This window comes from Chrysoperla carnea, chromosome X (genome assembly GCF_905475395.1).
Source record: "Chrysoperla carnea chromosome X, inChrCarn1.1, whole genome shotgun sequence".
Lineage (NCBI taxonomy): Eukaryota > Metazoa > Arthropoda > Insecta > Neuroptera > Chrysopidae > Chrysoperla > Chrysoperla carnea.
In genome coordinates, this window is record NC_058342.1 from 38,489,051 (window position 1) to 38,512,107 (window position 23,057).

General features: G+C 30.3%; 1 protein-coding gene across 2 annotated transcripts; it reads left to right on the top strand.

Moving 5' to 3' along the window:
* The first annotated feature begins 3,586 nt into the window (after positions 1-3,586).
* Positions 3,587-13,560, top strand: LOC123302078 (patj homolog). 2 transcript variants are annotated; one of them, XM_044884860.1, is made up of 7 exons: positions 3,587-3,988; positions 4,595-5,010; positions 5,912-6,100; positions 6,204-6,380; positions 6,456-6,855; positions 8,637-9,329; positions 9,547-13,560. In XM_044884860.1, the coding sequence occupies exons 1-7, from the start codon at positions 3,742-3,744 to the stop codon at positions 10,278-10,280; spliced, it is 2,856 nt and encodes a 951-aa protein (XP_044740795.1). In that variant the 5' UTR covers positions 3,587-3,741; the 3' UTR covers positions 10,281-13,560. The 2 variants fall into 2 exon arrangements, with proteins under 2 accessions (XP_044740795.1, XP_044740796.1); XM_044884861.1 differs by having other exon boundaries at positions 6,222-6,380.
* Positions 13,561-23,057: the final 9,497 nt, after the last annotated feature.

The following is a 23,057-nucleotide window of genomic DNA, read 5'->3' on the forward strand; positions in this document are numbered from 1 at the left end:
TCACGTATCAATTCATTGATTGAGCGCTCGCTTTCTAAATCTCGACAGAGGCTCCATCTATTCAAGAATCTAAACTATACTCGTTGAAAAGGTCTTGGCCAAATTAGGTCATATGTATTATACTCGTTGTTGATGTAAAGGTGTTGACGAGAAGAATCAAAAAATTACATATATTAAAATCGGTCTTTAGTTATGTTATGTTTATGTATTAAATGTCAAAATCAATAACCAGTTTGACCACAATAAAGTTAGCGTGTTAATAATAAAATTTATTAAATGATATATTCAAAAATTGCTCTCTAAATTCTCCTTCAGATTTCATAACTGCTCCAATTATTAAATTATCATTTAATTAAATATTTGCAATTAAAAATACAAAATTTTATTTTTTAATATCTCAGTAAATTGATAGTTATTCCTTACGTTTTTGCTCCCTTATATGCAAATAAAAAAGAAAATGAAAATCTTAGTGTACTTACCTGGCATTATATTCTCCTAATACAAATTGAAGAAAATTGCAGTAATTTTGGCCAAAAAACACAAAAAAATGAGAAAAAATCATTCAATTTTTAAACAAAATTTTCCATTTTCACGAATTTTCCGGATATTTTTCATCGATGTTATTTGGAAAAACATTCTTAGCAAAAGATTTAGAAGATGCTCAAAATTTTCGCCCTTTTTGCCCTAAAACCAACCGTTTTCGAGATATAGCCAATTTTCCATTTTCACATGTCACTTTCAAAACTAATTTCACCAAAAATTATGAAAATTTTTAACATTTGTATTAGGAGAATATAAGTTACAAGGGAAATAGTAGTACCTGATAGGGAAATGGTAAGTAAGTGTTTTCGCCCTGAAAACCTTTTTCTTTTTTCTGGTATTAATTAATTAGTATAAAACTTTTAACTATTTGTTCGTTTCGTTTCGTTTATATAGCGAATTATTTGCACCTTTTAGTCTCTGTGTACTTGATAAGCATTTAATGAAATAGTTTTGGGTATAAAATTAATAAACAAATCAATAAACATTATAAACAAAATATTTTGATTTATTTTTATTTAATTGATTTTATTTCATTAATTAATCAATTAGTTATGATTATGTAAAAATAAAACTCTAAAACTGTCATTTTGACTAATTAATAAATTTTTATTTGATTATTTGTAGTAAGGAAAACATTATATAGTAAAGTATGAATTTTAAAAATTGTTTTAATAAAAAAATTTAAAGATTACAAAAAAAAAATACATCTAAATGCCATCTATGGTAAACATATTGAACGAACTTTTAATTTCGACGGCAGTGCCATCTATGGTAAACTTGTTGAACTAACTTTTAATTTCGACGGCAGTGCCATCTATGGTAAACTTGTTGAACTAACTTTTAATTTCTACGGCAGTGCCATCTATGGTAAACTTGTTGAACTAACTTTTAATTTCGACGGCAGTGCCATCTATGGTAAACTTGTTGAACTAACTTTTAATTTCGATGGCAGTGCCATCTATGGTAAACTTGTTGAACTAACTTTTAATTTCGCCGGCAGTGCCATCTATGGTAAACTTGTTGAACTAACTTTTAATTTTGACGGCAGTGCCATCTATGGTAAACTTGTTGAACTAACTTTTAATTTCGACGGCAGTGCCATCTATGACAAAATTATTGAACTAACATTAATTTCGATGGTGGTGCCTCTGCCGCTAATTTATGAAACTAACATTTTACCTCGATTTATGATTAAAAATTTTAAAAGCTTCAATAGGACTTTTCATCATGTCATAAGCGCATGTGCAGAGTTTATTTTTTCGTACTGACAGCAATAAGTAAGACTAAGATAGAAGATATTTGTTATTCATTTTATCACATTGGTTATAAATCATTTAGTTCGAAACAAATGTGAATCGTGATTTTAAAATGAAAAACCCTATTCAAAACTATGTATTATATATTAAAACAATTGCTTTTTGTATTTTTTTTTATTTATTTTATTTAAGGTCGCTTTTAACTTCTAGGTCACTTTTTGTATTATTAAATAGCATTTATTGAAATAGTTTTGTGTATAAAATTCATAAACAGATGCAATCAATGAACATTATAAACAATATACATTGATTTATTCATTTATAATATTTGAAATTAAATTTATTATTAACAAAATAAATACATTCATTTTATTTGGTTTTCCTTTTTTTTTTGCAATAAAACCAACCTGATAGAGAAATTGTAAGTGAGTGTTTAAACCCGAAAAACCCTTTTCTTGTATAAGTATAAAACTTATAATTTTAACTATTTTTTCGTTTCGTTCCATTTATATATCGAATTATTTGCACCTTATGTGCAAATAAAAAAGAAAATGAAAATATTTTGCTGAAAATCTTAGTGTACTTACCTGGCATTATATTCTCCTAATACAAATTGAAGAAAATTGAAGTAATTTTGGCCAAAAAACACAAAAAAATGAGAAAAAATCATTCAATTTTTAAACAAAATTTTCCATTTTCACGAATTTCTGGAAATTTTTCATCGATGTTATTTGGAAAAACATTCTAAGCAAGAAATTCAGGAGATGCTCAAAATTTTCGTCCTTTTTGCCCTAAAACCAACCGTTTTCGAGATATAGCCAATTTTCCATTTTCACATGTCACTTTTTCAAAACTAATTTCACAAAAAATTATGAAAATTTTTAACAGTTGTATTAGGAGAATATAAGTTACAAGGGAAATAGTAGTACCTGATAGGGAATTGGTAAGTAAGTGTTTTCACCCTGAAAACCTTTTTCTTTTTTCTGGTATTAATTAATTAGTATAAAACTTTTAACTATTTGTTCGTTTCGTTTCGTTTCGTTCCATTAACATAGCGAATTATTTGCACCTTATGTGCAAATAAAATAGAAAATGAAAATCTTAGTGTACTAACCTGGCAATATATTCTCCTAATACAAATTGAAGAAAATTGCAGTAATTTTGGCCAAAAAACACAAAAAAATGAGAAAAAATCATTCAATTTTAAAACAAAATTTTCCATTTTCACGAATTTTCCGGAAATTTCATCGATGTTATTTGGGAGAACATTCTAAGAGGTTCAGGAGATGCTCAAAATTTTTGTTCTTTTTGCTCTAGGACCAACCATTTTCGAGATATAGCCAATTTTCCATTTTCACATGTTACTTTTTCAAAGCTAATTTCACCAAAAATTATGAAAATTTTTAACATTTGTATTAGGAGAATATAAGTTACAAGGGAAATAGTAGTACCTGATAGGGAAATGGTAAGTAAGTGTTTTCACCCTAAAAACCTTTTTCTTTTTTCTGGTATTAATTGGTATAAATAAAACTTTTAACTATTTGTTCGTTTCGTTTCGTTTCGTATTGTGTTATACAATCCATTGAAAGACTCCTGCGCTCACTATAACAAAATATTTATAATTTAAAATTGCTCACTGGTGAGTGGTGAGGGCCTGCTTAGTGAGTCTTTGATTCAATGGTCTGGTTGTGAATTTGTGTTGTAGAACGGAACCATTGTAGAGAAGTCATAGGCGTATGGAAATAACAAATAATTAACTTTGACAGGACAGTGACACAAGACACAACATCTGACATTCAATATAAATGACAGAAGTAGAATATTATTTATAAAAAAAAATTATTTTAGTGGTAAAAAAGGGAGGAATTCGATTTTTTTTTCGTTTTTTATTTGTTTTTTAAAAAGAGCGTAAGATTGAGATACGATAAAAATCAGAATCAGAATGCATTTAAACGCTGATATATCCAGTGCATTACAATTGTTACACAATATCAAACAAGTTGTGGATGATTTAGATGATCCAAAATTATTAACAAACACATATCAAGATATGGATCTGTTGATATCAACGTTAGAGAATCCAATATTCCGTGGCATCATCACTGTGCAAGATTCGTTGAGTGAATTAAGTCAAGAGTTAATACAGCATCCTTCAATATTACCTGTTGACTTTGATATTACTACATCAGGTTTGTACTTTGTATCTTAAATCTTTTTATTTTATTCAAAGATACTTTTAACAATCCAAAACACATCTCTCAACTCTTAACTCTCAACTCTCAACCCTCAACCCTCTTTAATACATTCTTTTAAAATATACCGCTTATTTTAAAGATTCCATTTCATTGTCTAGTTTTGTCTCACTTGCGTCTGCTCTGAAGCGCCCGAAGTCGTCTCGCCATCTCAAAAATTGTTTGGCGAATCGTTAATTAATTAATTAATTAAATTTATGTATTTGTGGGCCTATCTTCGTTGATTTTTATCTGAAATAAAAGCAAATTTTTTGTAATTTCAGAGTTTTTTAGTAATTTTATTTAAATATATAACTAAAATAAAAATTTAAAATTATTTGTCTAATAATGAAATGAATTGCTAATTAATTGTGTATTATTCTGTTGCTGGTTGCTGGTTGCAGATTGCGAGTTAGTTTGTTTGAATATTATACTTACTTGCATTACTTGAATTTAAATATGTACTTAACTTATTAAGTATTGATTGAATCGTAATCGTAATAATAAAATACTAATTAAAGGTTAGGTAGTTATTATTTCTGTCTTGAACTTTAACTGTTTTAGGTGAATTGGTATTGAATGTACCGTCATCAGTGGATCTATACGATCCATCTCATTATCATGATCGGAACGGAAGTGCTCGAAGCAGTTGTTTATTGGACACACAAGGTAGTGGACTCCTTGGAGTAGGAGTAGGAGTGGATCGAACGTTGGATCGTAACGATGAACAACGGGTGCCATCTGCACAACTATCACCTGGCAGTCCTCAGCCACCAATACTTAGCACATTCACTAGTCACAGTCACAGTCACAATCACATGATACCATTATCACCTACAACTGGTGTCACACCAAATGGTCCTATTGATCATCAAGGTAACATCATTTTGGGACGTACGGTAACTACTGGACAGACGGCTTCCACGCTTTCAAACAATGTGATTACAGCAACTGAACTTCAGCATCAGCATCAGCATCAGGTAATTACCAATTCAATGATTCAATGATTTTATGATCAGAACAATACAATACAATACATTACAATAAGTGTTACAGAGTAGAGTGTCTTTCTTTTTTAAGTTCATATATGTTTGAAACTCGCAGCCATTCAATCAATGAAAAGCTCACTCTCTTCCATAAATCGATATGGTAATGGTATGGTAATCGATAGATGAACACTTTCAATTATAAACTTGTTATTCATTAAGTTACATTTTTTTCGTTAACGGTACAGTTTAGACAAAAACAAACTGAACAGTTTTATCCAAAAATAGCTTTTTCTTATGTCTTCTGTGGAATCTAGAAACTTTTCGAAACAAATTTTTCAATACGAGTGATTTGTTTTCTATAAAGATAATTTTTGTTCAAATTGAATGGAGAAACGCACAAAAACTTATTATTAAGTTTCTCATACGGTCTTAATGTTTGCGCTTTTATAAAGAACAACTTTCTAATTTAAAGTACATACGCCTAATGTTTGTCAGTTATGAATCAGAGGGAGCTTTTAATTGAATTGGAAACTTAGATTGAATTCAATACTTGTATAAGATGTGTGCCTTTGAAATTAACATTTTTCGTTTCTAGCATTTTCTTCAATTAAACTTATTTTCCGAGTTTCACACATGTGTCCAGTAAAAAAAAAGAAAAAAAAACATTCTGTATATGTGACCTATTGTTTTATTTTAAGAATCGTACTTTTGTAATAAATCTAGTCAGATTCTAAAATGTCGATAAATTTTAAGCGCACCATAACATTTACAACGTTTTCCAACGTTTTTGTTATCTTTAGATTATAAACTAACAAACAATGTTTGACAGTATTAGAGGACACTCTGTATTCATGAATTAATGTAATAATGTAATAATGTAATGTAATGACAGGCACTTAGCTTACAAAAATCAAGGGGATTAGTTGAATTAGTGGTGACAAGAAATTTGAATCAAAGTGGTGGAGGCGGTGGTACGAATCCAAGTGTAGAGGATGAAGACACAGTACATCGATCACCGTCAGCTGTCAGTGACACATCGAAGGCCAGTTCTGATTGTTTACTAAATTCAGAATGGGCTCAAGTAAGTAATAAAATAAATAAAATATGATGACAGTACACAGTACACAGTACAGAGTACAGAGTGTATCGTGTATCAGATCAGAGTATCGTGTATCGTGTATCAGATGACGTGCTTGTTTCAGGTTGAAGCAATAGAATTAATAAATGATGGAACAGGTCTTGGCTTTGGTATTATTGGTGGACGCACTATGGGTGTCGTTGTTAAAACAATATTGCCTGGTGGTGTTGCGGACAGAGATGGTCGCTTAAAAAGTGGCGATCATATATTACAAATTGGTGATGTAAGTTTTCAACAGATTTTCTTTTCTGTATTCTGTAAGTACACACACAAGTTGAAGTATTATATTTGATTTTAGGTGAATTTACATGAAATGGGTTCAGAACAAGTGGCAACTGTTTTACGTCAATCAGGTACACGTGTAAAATTAGTTGTGGCACGACCAGCGGAACCACCTCATCCACAAATCGTGCCAACACGACTGCTAAACAATCCGACGGATATCGATCGATATTTGATGCAACAAGGCTACTCAGAAGTGTTCAATAAAACTTTCCAATTACCTCATTATGATAATGCATCAACTGCTGCTGTTGTCAACTGTTCTGTTGCCACTGCTTCTGTTGTTGTACAAAGATTACCTGGTTCACCGTCTTCCAAACGATTAAATCTAGATCTTAATTTACCTGTCAACGAAATGGAAAAGTTTGTTATTGAATTGAAGAAAGATGCTAACGGTCTTGGTATTACCATCGCAGGTATCAATTCATTTGTAATACTTTACTACTTACTATGTACTACATATTTAGTTATCATTATCATACTATCAAAATGTAAGCAGCTAACAGCTAGCAGCTAGCAGCTTTGCTCTCATTGTTCCATTCTACAAGAAGATCAACATGGTATATCTGGTATATACATGGTATTTTAACAATTAATTCTATCAGTTGTTTTTAATTACACCATTTTGTTTTTCAAATTGTATGTTGTGTTGTAGCCAGCCTATTTCATAACGAACAATTTGTTGAGAGGGTTACTTGAAGACTCTATGATCATTGATCTCTAGAAGCAAAGCTATAAGCATATTTTGAATAAGATAAATTTTTGAAAACAAAATTTTCCTTGAATACCAAATTAAAATACGGAATAAAACATAAAATTAAAAATCAAATTACCTAAAATAAAAAAATAATTGCACTTAATTATTTGAATACGGTGATAGGTGATAGGTGTGAAGTGTGAAGTGTTACTAATAACACAACATTCTGTAATTTGAATAACACAATTGAAGACCATGAACACTGTAACTATCACGATAAGAAAGTAATTAGTAATTTGATAATTAATTGTTTCAAATCAAATCAAATAAATAAATGGTCGTGTTAAGTTTGTTTAATATTTGTGTTGTTATTGTTAGTCAGTTTTAATAAATATTAAATATTAAATATGTAATACATTTAATAATTATTTATATATAAATTAAATATAGTCCGGGAGGTCAAACCATTGTTCGTTCTTTTAATAATATGTAATAAGTGCAAGAAGATAATTGAACAATCAATTTAAAAAGTCGTTTTGTTCGAATTTGAATTCAAGAGGATTGATTTGTATATAACGTACAAGTATCTCAGTGTCACAAGTCACAAAAAATGAACAAATTACAATTGTAATTCGTGACACATCATCATAATGAGATACATCCTCATCTTCTTTAATTCAGTTTCAGTTCAGATAAGTAAAACGACTTTTTAAATTTATTGTTCAATTATCTTCTTCCACTCATTCAAGAAATAAAAAAAGGACATCCGTACGATTTACAAAGTTTGCGGGCGATTCAATAATTTCCAAATATTGTATACAAAAAATTTGCATAAATACAAAATTTAGGCGTCCCGTGGAAACGAATTCCCTTAGGAAATATTAACTTGATGCTTATCCAACCCGAAAAAATCGTTAAGTCTCGCAGACCTAACGATGTATATCTGTAGATGTATTCTATGTATTCTATGTATGTACGTGTATAGGTATGTAGGTGTAGATAATGAATTATAATAAATAAAATAAGAATGTATCAAATTAAATGAATAATAATAATAATATTGATAATAAAATATAATATAATAATAATTGATTATAATTATAAAATTAAATATATATTATATTATCAATAATATAATATAAACATACATTTGTTGATAATGATATGATATTTAATTACAATCTATAAACAAACTTAACTAAACTCAACTCAACTCATATAAATATTTATATTTATATTTAAAGTTTAAACATACATACATTTTACATTTTACATTTAAACTTATGAATATTAACTAACTAAATCAAATCATTTATTATTATCATTAGACCTGTAGGTGTTAATTACTAACTATACCAACTACGTGTACCTGTACATGAGTTTAGAATATATTTACATTTTTAAAAATGATCAACATAATCAATTTAATTGAAAATCTATTTCTTGTTTTTTAATTTTCAACTTGAATTTGATGTGTGAACCAATTTGATTTTGTTGCAGGTTACGTATGTGAAAAAGAAGAATTATCGGGAATATTTGTAAAAAGTATAAGTGCTGGAAGTGCAGCTGATTTAAGTGGAAAAATCCAAGTAAATGATCGAATTGTGGCTGTGGACGGACGTTCCTTGCAAGGATATACAAACCACGAAGCTGTCGAAGTACTACGCAGTAGTGGCAACACTGTTACCCTTTGCTTAGAACGCTATTTACGTGGCCCCAAATACGAACAACTTCAAATGGCAATTGCAGCAAATGAAATGAAATTACCAGCAACACCTTCACTGGAGCCACCCACTCCCAGTTTGCATCGTCCACGTTATTCGTCCACATCACTGGATGATCCAAACGATACGGATGATCCAAATCCAATTTTGGAACAGTTACGACCAATTGAAGCAAGTAATCTACATGTGATCGCCAATCATAATACAACAAATGACAATCAACCGCCTATACATCGATTACAAATCCAAACCCCTTTAACGTCCACCCAAGAACAAGCGCTTATCACCAAATGGAAGAATATTGTGGGCGACGATACAGAAATTGTTATTGCTGAGTTACGTAAATTTGGTGAATCCGGGGGCTTAGGGATCAGTCTTGAGGGTACTGTGGATGTCGAGGATGGCCGAGAAGTACGTCCACATCATTACATTCGATCAATACTTCCAGAAGGTCCTGTAGGACGTGATGGTATGTCATTCTATCGAGTACCAAGTACCGAATGTTTCAAAAACGACTCGAAACTACTAAACTGCTAGGCTAATAAAAACTCGTACAATGAGCTCAATAAGCATTACTGTATGCTGTGTTGCTGTATTGCTAAGATTATGTTTTCCTTTCGAAGTAGTTGAGTCGCTTTGAACTAAAAAGGTAGAGGAGTTCAAATGATAATAAATGTTTTTTGCAGGAACACTGATGTCTGGAGACGAATTATTAGAAGTAAATGGATGCCGTTTATTAGGAATGAATCATATGGAAGTGGTGAGTATTTTAAAAGAACTGCCAGTAAACGTCCGAATGGTATGCGGACGATCTCCACGAGCCAAAGCAGTTGCAGGCGTTGCAGGTGTACAAGGTCGTACAAGCAGTCTACAAGATTTACTTCCAACAACGGATCGTTTAGTCAAAGCCAAATCCGATGGATCCTTAGCCACATCAATTCCAGGAACCGATGGTTTATTAAGTAAAATGCGTTCACGTTCTCTGGAACCTTTAACAGGTCTAGCTATGTGGAGTTCCGAGCCACAAGTCATTGAACTAATTAAAGGTGAACGTGGCCTTGGATTTTCCATTCTGGATTATCAAGATCCAATCGATCCAAACGATACGGTGATTGTAATTCGTAGCTTAGTTCCAGGTGGAGTTGCTCAAATTGATGGTCGTCTTATACCGGGCGATCGTTTATTGTTTGTTAATGATACGGTCCTAGAGAATGCTAGTTTAGATCAAGCAGTACAAGCGCTTAAAGGTGCTCCACGTGGAGTTGTACGAATCGGTGTTGCTAAACCATTACCGGTTCCGGATACATTGACGCAAGCGCAACAAATGTCTACATCTACACTACCAGCAAATCATGTTGTCAATGTTAATGATGTGACATCTTTGACATCACCTCTTCCATTGACATCATTGACTCATTAGTCTGTTATTAGTTTGTGGAATGCTGTCTTTGATTTGAAATCTTTGTCCAATCAAAATTCAAGATATTAAATGCTCTTCACCTACCACACCCCCCCCCCCCCCACTTTATTTTAGTTTTTTATATATTCTGGTCTGGTCTGGTATGGTATCTTGAGAACCAATCATCAACTGACCACAATCACCAACATTTGTACATTCATTTGTTAAAAAGGGAATGACAAGACATCTTAGTCCATTGCTCCCAAAATATCTTAGCCCAAAGATGAAAATCCAATTCATTTCACAAATAAATCTAAAGAATCAGCCAAAAGTTTTATCAATGAGTTAGGAATTAGTCAAGCTTTATGAATGAGTTGGGATTAAAGTAGTTGATTTTTGGGGAAACTCTGTTTTACTACATCAAAAAGTACAGTTTTCTAATTGGATCTTGAAGTGTAACATCCTCTCCTATAATAAAAAAAAAACTTTTGGATAGGTCATTACTTATTGATTGGACAAATATTGTGAAAATAGAATGTTTCCACAAAATCAATTTAATTCAATCGAAATAATCAATAATCAGTCATCTTTAGGTGTTGGAATTTAAAAAAATGAATATCATAGATTTGTTCAAAGGGGACAGAGAACAGAGAACAGAGAACAGAAAACTATTAAAATTTAATTGTACAGGGTGTTTAAAACACTCTATTATTGTAGATACACAAAAAATGTAAGGCATGGGTTCAGATTTTAAGTACAACTTTAAAAAAACAATTGCAATAATATTTAAAAAATTTCTTAATGTGTTCGAACTACAATCCTATTTTATGGCAGCCTTTATGCACCGATTTATGAGAGGCAGATGCACAAATAGTTACGTCCAAATTTATAGACTTTCGTCGATAAATACCAGTTCAGGAATTTTGAAATTGATCCCGTGTCCTGTTAAATAAGAGCGTCGAATTAAATAAGATTGTTACTAGTTACTGGTCACTGATCACAGATCACTAGACCAGTTTTAAAGTTAGGAATGCAGAAGCTGCTCAAATAGTAATAGATATTTTGTTTCTTCCACAAATGGCAATAATAGATAGCTTAGCTTAGTTTAGCTTAGCTTAGTTTAGCTTAGCTTAGCTTATACCTCAAGGTTTTTTGACCTACACCACATCACATCACAATTGTTCATTTTTAACGCTTGCTCAATAGATTTAATATTTTCTGCATTTCCTAAGAAAAAGCTTAAGCTAACAAATGAAGTGGGGGGATACGGATACAATTAAATATCAACAAGAATTGACTGGCGATGGTTTGAGCTCGAATGGTTTGACCATATCGGACTCTGACATTGGTCTGGGTTAAACCCGAAAACACATAAAATCCGAAGTACGTGTTGACATCAAATGGGTATAGGTGATCGGTTCAATTCATACTGATTGGTCACATCGTCACGTAACAATTTTAATGGTAACTCATGCAAATTAAATTTGAACGTAAAGTTTTTTTTGTAATAGTTTTTGGATTTGCTATTAATTGACAAACAAAAATTTACAAAATTCTTTAACATTAGGCAGTACAGTGTACAGTGTACAGTGTCTTCTTCATATTCTTTGGAATCGTGAATCGTGAATAAAATCGATTCCAAAAAAAAAACCTCATGAATTACACATACATTCCAAAATAAAACAAAACAAAACAAAAATACAAATTTTAATCACTTTTATTAAATCTACGTTTCGAAATCGGTGTTCCTTATTCGTATTTCGTAGAAAAACTTCCAATATACGCTTATCGTGTACTTAACAAATTTTATGGTTCGAATTGAGATAACTCATTCAGTGGCGAATTTAAGCAATCGAAAAAGGTGCAGTTGCTCCCCCTAGCATGGTCCTTATTTCATCTATGTGTGTGGTTGTGTGTGTGACATTTCAATTTGATCTTGTCTTGTGAGTGCAAATTAAATCATTAGGGGCTTATTTGGTGGCTTTGGTAACTAGAACACTATTCAAAATAATTGTTATTCGAAGAAAAATAAAAGGCCGGTAGTGTCAAAAGATCAAAATCAATTTTTAGCGTAAAAAATGAAGCGTTTTATAGGAATTGAATATTTTTCTTAAATCCGCCACTGAAAACACTACAAATTAAAAAAATGTATAAAGCAATAACAACAATTTTTTATAAATTTTTTAAAATCATTTTTCAATATTTAAATTAAATCGATCGGATTTTATTAAAAAAATCAGGTCACTAATTTCAAACAAACAATAGTTGTTATTCTTAACAACAACACAGGCAGCAATTCTCAATTTTTTTTCCATGGTTTTTGACTCTAGACATGACTCTTCATTTTCTGTATGTTCGGGCTTCTAAAAAGAAGTTTAAAATGTACAAATAAAATTCATTAATTCATTCGCCAATTTAGAGAGCCAATCTTTCTTTTTTCAACAAACAATTTTTGTGATTCATCACGAATTCAAAGATTCATCCAAATTGATTCATTTTTCTCAATTACCGACCCCAAAGTTATTTTCTGAGTGAAGAATAAGTTGTCTAAATATTAGTATTTTTCATTTTCGCGTTCTATTTTACTATTCTTATAATAAATATAATAAATATAATTTTATTCAGTATTGACAACATTTTCCGAACATTCTGAAAATTGTAAGGGAGTTTTCATTTAAAATGATAGAACTTTAAACTTTAATTAAACAACTTGTGAATGAAATTTTTAATTGAAGGAGTATTTAAGACACAGCTTCGATCAAACAAGGGGTTTATACATTCGGTTTAATATCATAGATGGCATTTTTTGTGCTTACTTTTAAGGGCTTAAAATGTTTGAAGTTATACTACTTTAGGCGCCTTATGAACAAATGATGAGAGTGCATTTTTATGATACACCACACGAGCAAAAACTATGAAGTTAGTTGATAAAACGAATTGTCACTCATAAGAGACAAGGATGGATAGATAATGGATGTATGAAGTGTGATTTATGAACACAATCGATAAATAATAGGTGTTTTAAAATATTATTTATAAATTATTATATTTGTTATGATAAATATTAAAGAAATATAAGTTGTAAGGTGCGCGCGTTACAATACACACATCCTTTTGTTGTTTTTTAAGTTATTTAATTTAAGTTTAAAGTTCAAGATCATTTTGAATCGAATGGAATGGATGGATATCTTGGATGTCAAATCAAATGTCTAGTTCGAGTCAGAGTCAGAGTCAGAATCAACTTAGAATTTAATAAAACTTTCACCTAAAATAAAATCTTCCTTCCATAATTTAGAATATAATAATAATAATAATAATAATAATAATAATATTAATAATAATATTAATTTGATTGTTTTAAAATCACTCTATTTATGAATCCTAATTGGTTTTGAATTCAGATCTAGGATCTAATTGATCAATGATCCATAAGCTGCATTCAAAACGTAGCTAGGTATTAATCATTTTACACTACAGAGTGCACTGCAGTACAGAGTGTACTACAGTACAGACAGTATTTTAGAATAAATATTTGTTATTAGTCAAACTATTTTACCAACATTTATAAAAATAGAAAAACAACACCATTTTAGATTTTAAATAAAACTATATTTTATTTATTTGATTTATGTTCTGTTCTGTTCATATTAATTAATTAATATTCATTCAATACAATACATTGTAACATTTTTATTTTAAATTCTTATACTACTTAGACTGCTATTTGTTTTCAATAAAAACAATTATCTTTTCAAAAATCTTTTTATTTTGATCCGTTGCCTTCCTCACAAAACTTCAGATATCATCATAAGCCAAATCAGCTTAAGAACTTGCATTACAAATAAAGTACACATAAATTAAGGAGTTGTAGTTGTAGTTCTGTATTATATACTCTGCTCTTCACATCAGCACATTCACACATTGACATTTATTCATTTTTTATGTTAAGACTCGCGTCAAAATAAACTCAACGCTCGACTCAATGTACCTACAACAGACTAGACTGATTCAATTCAATTATATTATTATTATTTGTGGACACATCGTACATCGTACATCGATTTGTTTATGCCACATTTACAGGATCGATCGATGTTTCAACCATCGCAACCATAATAGTTTATCAAATTTTACTTGTCTTCTGTCTTCTCTATAGAATACAAAATCTTCATCAAAGACTCCGTGACAGCGAAAGTGATATGAACTAATTAACTTCAATATGTAGTTCTCGTGTCATGTCATCCTTTGCGCACGTATCATACAAATTCACTCATCATTTCTAAAGAAGTATAGCTTCAAAAACGTATGAATAATTCAAGACATTAATAAAACATTTTGTTTCTATTGCGATTATAACCGCAATTCAAACAGTTCAGTTCAAACAGTTATAGTTAGTCTGTAATATAATCTCTAAGGAATTTTAAGTCAATTTACTCTTAACTTTTGATTTATAAATTCGTAAATACTCGGGGCCGCACATTTTAGTAAGTAAGTAAGCTCTCACAGTGACAGCAGTACTCGGTACAGTAGGTGTGCCTCTGAATTTGGTATTTAAATCGAGTGGTAACTGAATAAGAAATTAAATTCAATTAGGACCATTTAAAAGAATTGAAGCACAATTATTGATCACTATACTGACTGACTTGAATACTGATCAATTACGTGCGCGTTTGATTAATGATTATTGGACATTAGCAGATGTGAGATGATTCATGGATGTGAGATGTGAGATGCCAGATGCGCTACCTACTACAACTACTTTGATATTTACGACTACGACAGACATGAGACAATTATCATTTCAGATAGGATAACAGTGTTTATATAAGTATAGGTATTATATTTATATGGATCTCAATCAAGTTGATGGTTCGACTTCGTTTAGATTGATTGATTGATTGATTGATTTAATTAGGTCAATATAATTAACACGTTTAATAAATCATTAATTATTTATCAAATTTATATTTTGTTTAGTTTAGTTTAGTTTAGTTTAGTACCTACTGTACCTATAACTATAACCTATAACAAATGTTGTCAGTCAGCACATGCGCACTTACAACTATACTATCTCTACTATAGACTTGTATTATTCAATTCACATTAGATATCATTTTTGAAAAACTATCCTAGAAATATATGGCCCATAGGGAAAAAATTTTTGATCATCAGGACGCAGTGAATTTAAAAAAAATGACTCCAGTAATCCAAAATCCTTAGAGTACGGTAAGTTAGTTAGAGTACGATGGCACGAAATTTGAAAAATGTGAGCCGAAGGAGTTTTTGTTAAAATTTTAATTATCAGTTAAGATTTCAAAACACAGCAGAGTCTACTTAAGGTATTCTGTTCAAATAGGCTATCACCTTTTTCGGTACCAAACCAATTATAGAACCTCCTAAAGAATATATTGTTTGGATATTTACATAGAAAAGTAATTGACAAAATTTACTAAATATGTATTATATTTTAAATCGAAATTTAGACAAAGTTCATTTCGAAATAAAAGCTAATCGTTTCACGTATTGTATCATGTAACTAAAAAATACATCTAGGCCTCATTAAAGTCATATTTCTCCCTCATTACATTCAAGTCATATTAAAAGATGCTTTTTATTAAAAATGTTATTAAATTTCCTATTTTAGTAACAGTTTTTGAAAATTTACAATATATTCATAAAAGAGTGGTAAAGAGAGGAACCGGAAAGTTGGCAATTTACACACTGATTCTCAAACCCGTAGCTCCATTTAGGGAGACTGCACTGCAGTTTTAAGGTTTAAAGCCATAAAACATCGAAAAAGCTGATTGTCCCCTGTAAATCCGCTTTAAATTAGTCCCCCTTCCTTTTTAAATTAACATTGATCCGCATAAAAAACATAGGGTCAAGGGTCAAGGGTGTAGAATACGGATTTATAACACACTTCTATTCCTCCCCGACCACTTCTGATACAATACATAAGTCTATATTTTCGGGTAAAATATGACTAAAAATGGTGGTATCCTAAAAATGATTGATTGAAATTATGAATGAATTGTAAAAGGTTGTATTTTGCAAAGACATTTTGTAGTATCAGTAGTCAGTACTGAGTCTGAGTACAGTATACAGTGTGTACAGTGTACACTGTACACAATACATTATACAGTATACAGTATACAGTGTATACATACAATTACAATGACATGACATGTATGTACTATGTATGTGTATGTGTATGTGTATGTGTATGTGTATGTGGTATTCGTTTGTTTTTTAGCCCTTTCTGTTTAACTAACATGATATGAGAGAGATCAACAATTACAACACCATATTTTAACATTTTGTTGGGGGTTTTTTTTTTCAAGATGCGTAGTTCGCATTCGTAGTACAACACAACACAACTACTACAACTACAACTACAACTACAACTACAACTACAACTACAACTACAAACACAAACACAAACACAAACACAAACTGTAAACAAAATAAACGATATAGACGATTAATTTAAATAAATAATATCAATTCATTAATTATAATTAGTTTAATTAGTGACCAATTAACAAGTCACTCTTTTGATTTTGTTTCAAAAATTACTAAGTTTTGTTTTTAGTTCAATTTAGTGTTTACTAATGCAGTACAGTGCAGTGCAGTGTAGTGCAGTGCAGTGCAGTGTTAGTCTGTCTAGTTCTAGTATTACAAATAACTATTAACTAGCTCAACTAAATCAAATTTTTTTAGAAAATTTTATATAAAAAAGAAAATACATTTTATTAGAGTGTCTGTGTCTGAAAGATCACGATCACGTTTAGGTGCAAATCCGAGCACAGACCACAGACAATCGTATTTCGTAGGTTATGTGAGATTATGGAAAATTTAAATTTGAATTGTAAGTTTTGAAATGCGTAAATTATATGTGTTTTATATTGCGTATGATTGCAATGTTGCGTATTAAATTTAACTATTATCATTCATATCGAACAAATCAAATAAATATGGCGGGTTTTTTTTATTTCTAGAAATTGTCAACGTTTTTACAAATATTTTTATTTTAGAGATATATTTTTGTCAAAAATTATTTTTAATTGTTTTACCCGCCTTATTTTTTAACTAGTAGCTGTAGTATTTTTTATTTTGCTACTGTCATGAGTCGCTTAGAATCTATTACACGCGCTACTATTTATCGGGGCATTCAGTCAAAAAATTACATTATATTTTAACCAAATATATAAATATAAGTGTTATTTGACCGTCCATTTAATAATTAATAATCAAGGGGAGTTGTAGCCTGTATTCTATGCCGAAACAAGCATATTGGATGGTATCGAGAAAATGGAACATTTGTCTTTGGATCTAGAGTCGTCAGAATCTTCGCATTTGAGATTTGTACAAATATTTGACTACACTCGATTCTATACTAAATCGATTATAGTATTTTTTTCAGTAATTTTATTTCATTAGGAAGACAATGGAAAAAATACTTAATAAAACCAATTTTGCTCGTTGAGGCCATGGCCACAAGAGTCCTGTCAATAATAGTTTATGAATATTGAATGTATTGAGTAACTGAATCGTCTGATTGTGTTGAGTAACAACCTTAGACTGATCTGGGATCTAGGCACCAGGTCCAGATCATAAACACAGCTAGATCATTTAACTGTGTTAAGTTGAAACTCACTAGAATACAGTTAATTTCACTTTTAAGGCCTGCATGGAGGACAATGAAATCTCCAAACATTTGCACCTGCAGATAATCAGAATGTTTAGATCTAAAACTTTAAACCTATAAATCCTGAGAGCAATGCCGACGAACAAGAAGTGGGCTTTTTGCACAGTCTCTAACTTTGTCAGAATTATATAATTTCATCTGCTTATCCGAGTGACAAGCTCTTCTCAAAGAAGGCACTAAAGATTTTTTGGTTTAAGTGCGGTGCTAGAGACCATCTTACGGTATGCTTCTTTGATTCTTATTAGTTAAATGATGCCGCGTGTAACAAACTTAAATGTTTTCATACAAATACGCATGCGTTTATTTTGATTTTGTGTGTCGTTCTTTTATTTGAGTAGGTATTTAAAAATGGACTTTAAAAATTTAAATTTTATATGATGCTTGTTAACACACAAAAGTTAAGTTTTTATTGGTTAGCAAATAAAAATTTTGGTTGAAAACTACTGGTACTAGTACTAGAGTAGCAGTAGCAGTAGCAGTAGCAGTAGCTATGATTTATAGTAAGAGTAAGAGTAAGAGTAAGACGAATAGAATAATATTTATGAACGTTTTATAGTAAAAATTTACTATCAATTAAACAAAGATGGATAAATGGTTGGGCTACATCATGCATAAACTGAATAAAGATAGAAGATGTTGACAGAAGCGATCCGATACGTTACGATACGATACGATATCATGATATGATACGTCGCTTTGTCGAGCTCTTACCGTAGCTGTAGTCTTAGTCTTTCACTATTTGCATTTATTATGAATTGAATGAGATAGAATGAGAACACTACTATTACTATGTGTGAGTGAGTAATGCTCTTTTATAAAAGTATGTATACACTTACCAGTCACATCAGTGCCAGATTTATATCATCCTTTCATTTTTCATTTTTTACTGAAAAAGTCATCAACTTAGCTCTCACTGACATTTCATTCTGAAAGATAAATTCTAGAGAGCTAGAGAAAGAGACTATAGAACAAGGGCGTCGTCTGCTAATTTATCAGAGTGGTGGGGGCTAGTTGACAGATTTGAGGAATTCACGATTAGTAAGGAATAGCACGATTATACATCTTCAAATAAATTAGTGGCATTTGATTGATTGTTTGCAGTCTTTAAAGGAAGGAATTTTGTAGCGATGCGATGATTTAAATAATGAACTGAACTGATATTTGTTTTATTCACTTGTTAAATAAAATAAAATAAATAACATACATATTCCATTCCATTCAATTAATATTTATTTTGATAAAAACTTGTCAAGTTTGGTTTATTTGATTTTTATATCAAAATAATAAACTGGTAACAATAATTCTTGTTATGCAATTCATAAATAAGTTTTTTTAATATTTTTGTAATTAAATAAGAAACTTAATATTGATTGATATCAATTAAAAGAACCAATTGAATAAATATTATACTTTTGACTATAGGTACATAATTTATATTTGTATCCGGTGATTTTGGGATATACGGCATATTAATTGTTATAGAATTCAATGACGGATGATCGCTATAACTGACAATGACAAGTCAGTTGATCGATCCTATGATGTTATAATTCATGATTGGTGGTTTATAAACGATGTCGATGTCGATATAAATGTATATAACTTTGAATACGTAAAGTTGTGTTTAAACGTTGAATAGTGGTAGTGTTAATGTGGCTTTAGTGTGTTATTAATATAGTAAGTAGATAGAGTAGACCCAGAGCGATAGAAGTAGAAGTAGAAGTAAAAATAGAAGTAGAATAGCCACTAGAATGATGTTGTAGTGTGTGTCTCTGTCTGGCTCTGGACTTAAGTGTTGTCTGTTACTGTTAGTGGTAGTGGTAGTGTCAATGGTACGTACTATGGTATGGTAGTGGTAGTGGTACTAATAGTAATAACTTCGTATTAGAACTCTATACTCGTTTGTCGCTAGTGTATGATGTCGATGCGATGTCTGTACTCTGTTTCACTACTCAAGACTCAACTCAACTCACTCTAGTACACAGTACACTCTCATAGTCTCATTGCTGTATGTATATCGTAATATCGTTATCGTATTCGTATTCGTATTCGTATAGTTGTGTTGTATCAGTATCTTGTATAGTTCTAGATGTTTACATTTTAAGTGTAAATGTGATTGTGTTGTGGTGTTTTATTTAGTGGCATGCTTCATCTATTTACTATTATATTATTATTTATTAGTGAAGTTCAATCAAAATCAATCCGACAACAACAATTTTCATATTAAAATGTATGTTACGTTATGTTATTTTACTTTACTTTACTTACTGTATTATTTAAAACTTATTTCAAACACAAATCAATCAAACTTCATTTGTTTTCTTTCTACAAATTGAACTCTAAATCTAAAAACTAAACGCAACGAGATCAATCGTCAGTCCTTCAAATCATATCATATTTATTTGTTTTTATTTAGATTTAGATTTAGACACTCAAATCTATATTCTTATTCTTATTCTTATTCTAATTCTAATCTTTTATTTATAGTTTTTTATTTCTAACAAACTCATCATGTGCATTTTTTTTTACAAAATTCTAAATTGTGTTTTTTTTTTGTTTTTAATGCAGTGTGCAGTGTTTTTATTTTTATATTTTTGTGTATCTCGAATCTGCTTTTGTTTTGAAGTCGTCAATTGATATTTTGAGTATGTGTTTGTAATGTGTATATATTTTTAAAAATCTAACCTTAAATAAATATATATATATATATATATATATATATATAGACACACTAGTATATATTTATATATATCTCATAATAAATATGTATATATATATATATAATTTTTTTTTTGAGAGTAGATTTTTAGTAGTAAAACCCCATTTTTCGCACACGTTTTAGAAGGTTCATTCATGAAATTCGGTTGGTGTGGCTGACTTTATAAAAACGAAAAGTAAATTTTACGAATGTTGAAAATAAATGTTGTTTTGAATTTTTGTGATTTTTTTTTTTTGAATGCAAAATTTTTTGTTTTTTTCATATCTGTCACATTTTAGTGCGTGTGTCTCTGTAAGCAGTTTGTGGGGATGTGTGATTATAAAATCTCATGTACGTATTTTTTTAATTCAGTGTTTTTTCAGGATATCTATCTGAAATCCTTTTTGTGTTTGTTAAATTTCCCGAGAGGAATTGATACAATTTTTGAAATAAATATGAATGTTTTTTCAATAGTAAAAATTTTCACCCAAATTTAGCCCCCCGAAGAAATACAAAATTATCAAATATAGTCGAGTCAGTAAAGAATTAAAATTGTAATTTTTTATGTTACTACAAAAATCATTGGTATCATTTTTGAGTCATAAATTACTTTTTTAATAAACGAAAATAACAATAAACTTTTATTTTTTATTTTGCATACACTTTTCAAAAGAAAAAGTTGTAAGTAATTTTTTTCAAGTACAACTTAAATTTTTCTTCTTCTATTATTTTCGAAAATAATCGTTTTTTAAGAATGCCAATTTTGAATGATACAGTTTTTACTGTGAAAAGTGAAAGTTAGGTCGTTGTCGGTCAATCCAGAACCATTTAGATTGAATTAGATTAGATTTGATTTGAATTGAGTTGGGAGTAACAGTACCTAATTCTTATAAAATATTTTGTACGGCGACCAGTTCGATCTTTTGTTTCAAAGATGTTTTGCATGGTCTACAGTCTAGACTCTAGATGCTCTAGAAGCAATATAGCACTAATAAATTCTCTTCATCAATTCAAAATCTGCAGACATCGCGATCGTTCACGTGCAAACAGTGAGTTAGCTTTTGTAACAAACGCTCTGAAACCTTTTCCATAAAATAACTTGTGAGGTGTTTCAGGCAAGTTATTCATGTAAAATCCATTCTACCCTTTTTTAGTTTAAATTGTGCTTTTCGGTAGTCCATAAAATGGTTCATGGCCGTTTAACGATGTAAATGTATTTTGGCTAATTTCTTCCTTCCTATCGATTCCTAAGTGTCCGAGCACCCAATCAAAGTTCAAGATCCAGTGTTCCAGTTTGTTTTTCGAGAAACAAGAGTGTAATCTCGAAAAAAAATGAAACCCCAAACTCTTACCTTTTTTCTTCCAACTTTGTCTTTTGATTCTAAAACTTTTCTTGCTAGACGTATCATTCGTTGGAAAATCGGTTACTTGACTTGCCTTATGAAAACCTCATCATATTCGATTCTGTTTTGAATATAGGTTGCCATTATCAATCTTGATAAAAGTAGGAAGATTCTTTAAAACATCCAAGTTTTTTAAAAGTATGAGAAACGTTTCAGATAAATATTTAATTTAAAAAAAAAAAAAAAAATTGAATTTTTCTGCTTTTGCTATAAAAACCCCATCAAAATTGATTTTATTTTTTAATACATGTTGTGTTTAGTACATGTCACTCTTTATCGAAGCATGAAGAATTGTTTTTGTTTGGAAGGTTTGAAAGTTTTGTATAAAACTTCTGACCTTACAAAAATTGAATTCTTGTGATGGATTTTTTTGAATAAATTTTTACAGAATTGGTTTTGAATTAATTATGCTTTTTTTTCTTTCAGAAAAATAATTTCGAAGATAAAGAAAAAATGTGAACAACTACTGTTCAGTGTCCAGTGTTTAAGTGTCCAGGACTAGAATAGTTTGTATGGGTGGTACTTCAGTGGTGTCCACGAACCAGACCTATTATGCAATTATTCGCCGCAGCAGTTCTAAATGAAAATGCGGTTATTTGTACAGTTCTAGGTGATTCGAATAGTCGTTGGTCTAATGGACATAGAAATTTTTGTGTTAAAAATGTAAAAAGAACGTTGAACTATTGTTATGAACTTTTTACGAAATATTTGTAATAGACCCCCAAAACATCGGGAGAAAAAAAACAATTGGTGGTGAGAAACGTTCAAAAAACAAACGTACGCGCAACGCAACGCAACGCACGCGAGTGTTTTTACAAAACCTTTTTCGTTTATAAACAATGGTATGACAATACGCGAATTTTGAGAGTGTGGTCCAAAGATATTTTAAACTCAAAATAAATAACAATTTGAAAATTTTTAGTTTTTTTTGTTTAGTTTTTTTGTTTTTGTTTGTTTTTTTCTTTTGGGTAGGAGTAGATTTGGGTAGT